General features: G+C 33.5%; 1 protein-coding gene across 1 annotated transcript; it reads left to right on the forward strand.

Moving 5' to 3' along the window:
• The first annotated feature begins 2,184 nt into the window (after positions 1-2,184).
• Positions 2,185-3,564, forward strand: LOC112724037 (uncharacterized). The gene is made up of 2 exons (XM_025775340.3): positions 2,185-2,730; positions 2,867-3,564. The coding sequence occupies exons 1-2, from the start codon at positions 2,320-2,322 to the stop codon at positions 3,161-3,163; spliced, it is 708 nt and encodes a 235-aa protein (XP_025631125.1). The 5' UTR covers positions 2,185-2,319; the 3' UTR covers positions 3,164-3,564.

Below are 3,564 nucleotides of genomic sequence, written 5' to 3' on the forward strand. Positions count from 1 at the left end.
TTTATTTATTCAGAATAAATACATTATCCCTAGTTGCAAATAATATAATTTATATATTGATCAACACAACAAATATTTGTCTAATAAAATAGATTATGTGTAAAACAAATATATTTTAGGAATAATATTTTATTATTATTATTCTATATATTTAATAAATAAAAAACTATAGATTTATAGGTTTATAATAATATCTATTAATATTTACGGGAGGAATGCTAAGAGCCAATAAATTTTATAATTTGTAGTCATCAATTAATCATCACTAATATTTTTAATAGTGTGAAATTACATTTAATAATATAAGATTGCTTACTTTCTTTTGGCTAGTTAAGTACTGGCCAAATTTTAACTATAGACTTATACAGTAATATTTTTACTGCAACACAATTGGAATGCCAAGTGTGGAAGAAACATTTTTTTTTTATTTTTTGAAATTGATATTGCTTCCTCCCTTTTTATAATATTCGTTTACTAATTTAGCCTACTATCATTAAATTTACAAAGGATGCATAAAGTTTTCAAGTATATTTTTACTCGATATTAACTATTAAGCATACTAAAAATAAAAAATATTAACATAAAAAATCAGTTATTAAATATAAAAATTTTAATAAATATTTTTATATTCAATCTTTGTACCTTGAAAAAATTTGATATTTCTCCGGATAGGGTAGAGTTAGGGTTGAGAGATTTTCAACCCACCAATAGAATAAGGTAGGATAGAGTTTTAATAAAATTTTTAACCCGCGAGTAGGATTAGAGTAGAGTCCAAACCCTACCCTACCCTACCCATTGCTAGCCTTACTTGATCATGAATAGACATACTTTAGTACCTGTACAAATAATTAGAGTAGTGATATATTATATAGACAGAACTCACAGAAGAAATTTCACAACTCTGGATTATAACTATAATCTATAACCACTTAACCAGTGTTAATAGGTACTAAAGTTTGGTGATTATGTCATGTCCCAAGCCAATAAAAGAAGAATTCAAGGACTACCCTAAGCCTACAAGTAGGCAGGACGTTCAGTTATAATGTCTGGGTTGGCAATCTTGGATGCCCCTACTCCCAACAAGTTGTTGGTCAGGATCGTAAAACTATCACTGTTTGGTCATAAGGATAATCGTTTTTATCTTATTAGGTTAGAGCCTTTCTTAAACCACTAACGGCCGGGGGTTACCCGCGATTGGTAATGGCATAACCAGAAGGGGAGTAGGGGAGACAGGGTTAAGCAAGTCATTTCATGAAGAAAAGTTTATATAATATATAGTAGTATTTAAAGTTCATAAAAAAAAGAAAAAAAAAAGAAAAAAAAAGAAAAGTAGAATGTAAAACTTTATATCAAAATCCCAACAAGTAGTTAATCATACAAATAAGTATGCATTTATATTCTTGCCGAATAACATGTACATTGGTTCACATTATTTTAATAACAATATGACATTTTTAATGAAAATCAACATTTATGACTTCATTCCCAAAATAATTTTTCAATTCAGTAATTTTTTTGTCTCAAAAATCATCCACAATTTTTTTCCTTTTTCTTCTATGATTTCAACACCTTGAACAAAAGGAGAAAGAAAGGGGGGAGGGGGGAAGACCTCTAAAAAAGTAGGTACCAGAAATAAAATATGAAAAGTACTAAGGAATCAGTAAATTTTGTGATTTGTAATCATTAATTAATTATTATTAGTATTTTTAATAGTGTACCTCATTATTTTTTTTCCTGATTAAACGCTGGCCAAATCTAAATAAAAATGCTAACCCGTAGATTTTTTCATAGAATATTTTGTTCTAATCTTGTGTAGAATTAAAATGTTTGTAACGTCAAAAGAAAATGTGTGTTAAAGAATTTTGGTAAGTGCGGTAAAGGAGAGTTGCAGTAAAAAAGAGCTTTTATTTACATATAAAACATATAAATCATTTTTATTATTTAAAATCAAATTTAAAAAATTCACATTCTTTCAGTTAACTCCTCTCTCTTCCTAACATTATTACTGATGTGATGATACAATATGAAATGAATAGATGGAGCAAAAATTCTTGTTGGTTAAGGTAGAAATTCTGGTGTTTATCATTGGGCCTAGGTAATTTGAAATGGGCCAAACGGGGCCGTATTATCCGCAACAAGCTGATAGAGTCTGTATGAATGACCAAAAAGCTAGAGTCTTGTAGTAGTAGGAAAATCACTTGAAGAGTGAAGAGTTAGAGCCTTGACTTTTTTCAATGTGTCTGAAATAAAGAAAACAAGAAAACTGCAAGAAATTTAGTTAGGGTTTAGCTTAAACCTCAAGAACCAGAACCCTCAACCATGGCGGAAACCACCGCACCGGAAGAACAGCTCCCGGAGAAAAACACATCCTCCTCCTCCTCCTCCTCCTCCGCTGAAGAAATGGACGTGGACAGCCCCAAACCAGAGGACAAAGCGGACGACAAGTCTAAACAGAGTCGTGGTCTCGAGGAAGATGATAAGGTCCAGTCAGGTGACGACAAACCTACTGATTCCAAGAAGCAGAAGGTAGATGACAGAAAGGGGAAAGCCAAAGTTGATGAACAAAGTGAAGACAAGAAGGAGAAGAAAAAGAAGAAGGAGGAGGCGAACAAGGATATACCAACCGGTCCAGTGAAACTGAGTTACAGGACCTTCGATTCTTCGGTGGACATGTACGATTACTTCTACAACTTTCTTCATACCTGGCCCCTTAATCTCAACGTCAACAAGGTTCAATTCCCAATTCCTCTTTTCTTAATTAGCCCCAATGATAAGAACAAAATGGATTATTAATGTCTATGCATATTTATTATAATCTTGATTGAGTTATCTGTGATTGAATTGGCATAAAATGATTGTGTGGCAGTATGAACATGAAATGTTGCTGGAATTGGTGAAGAAGGGAGACAAGCATGCTGTTCGGAAGATAGGCGGGGGAGTCCGCTCCTTCCAAGTGCGCATGCACCCCACGTGGATGGGCAGGTGCTTCTTCCTCATCAGGGAGGATGAATCTGTGGAAGATTTTTGCTTCCGCAAATGTGTGGATACTATTCTTCCATTGCCGGATGAGATGCTTCCGCAACCTGGAGTGGACACCTATTTACGCAGCAGAAGTAAGTACTCCAAACAGGGAGGGCCTGCCGCTGCCGGATCAGGAAACTGATTTCTCAGAGATCTTCACTCTTCGCTGTGTTGTGCATACTTCACCAACTTCTTCCATACTTCCTCTTAACTGTAAAACTGCACTACCCAGATTTTTTACTCTCTATTACATTTGATACTCATATTCCTTTCTAAACTGATGCCTTACTTTACCCAAGTTCAACCAAATTTTGTTTTTTGTTACTGTCAACTTCCATTTGTATCATATTCCCAATGCTAGTAGACCTTTTGAATGGCTGGCAAATTGGAACAGTATCATTTTTCTTTGAAAAATTCTAGTTATTTTTTTAGATTTGACAACTGGAGCAAGGTAAATTGCAGACATGAATGTTATTTCAGAGTGAATACCAAACATAAATACACAATGTACTTCATAGGGAAAACAGAGTAGCAATGCTATAA

The sequence above is a fragment of the Arachis hypogaea genome, chromosome 11, assembly GCF_003086295.3.
Source record: "Arachis hypogaea cultivar Tifrunner chromosome 11, arahy.Tifrunner.gnm2.J5K5, whole genome shotgun sequence".
Classification (NCBI taxonomy): Eukaryota; Viridiplantae; Streptophyta; class Magnoliopsida; order Fabales; family Fabaceae; genus Arachis; species Arachis hypogaea.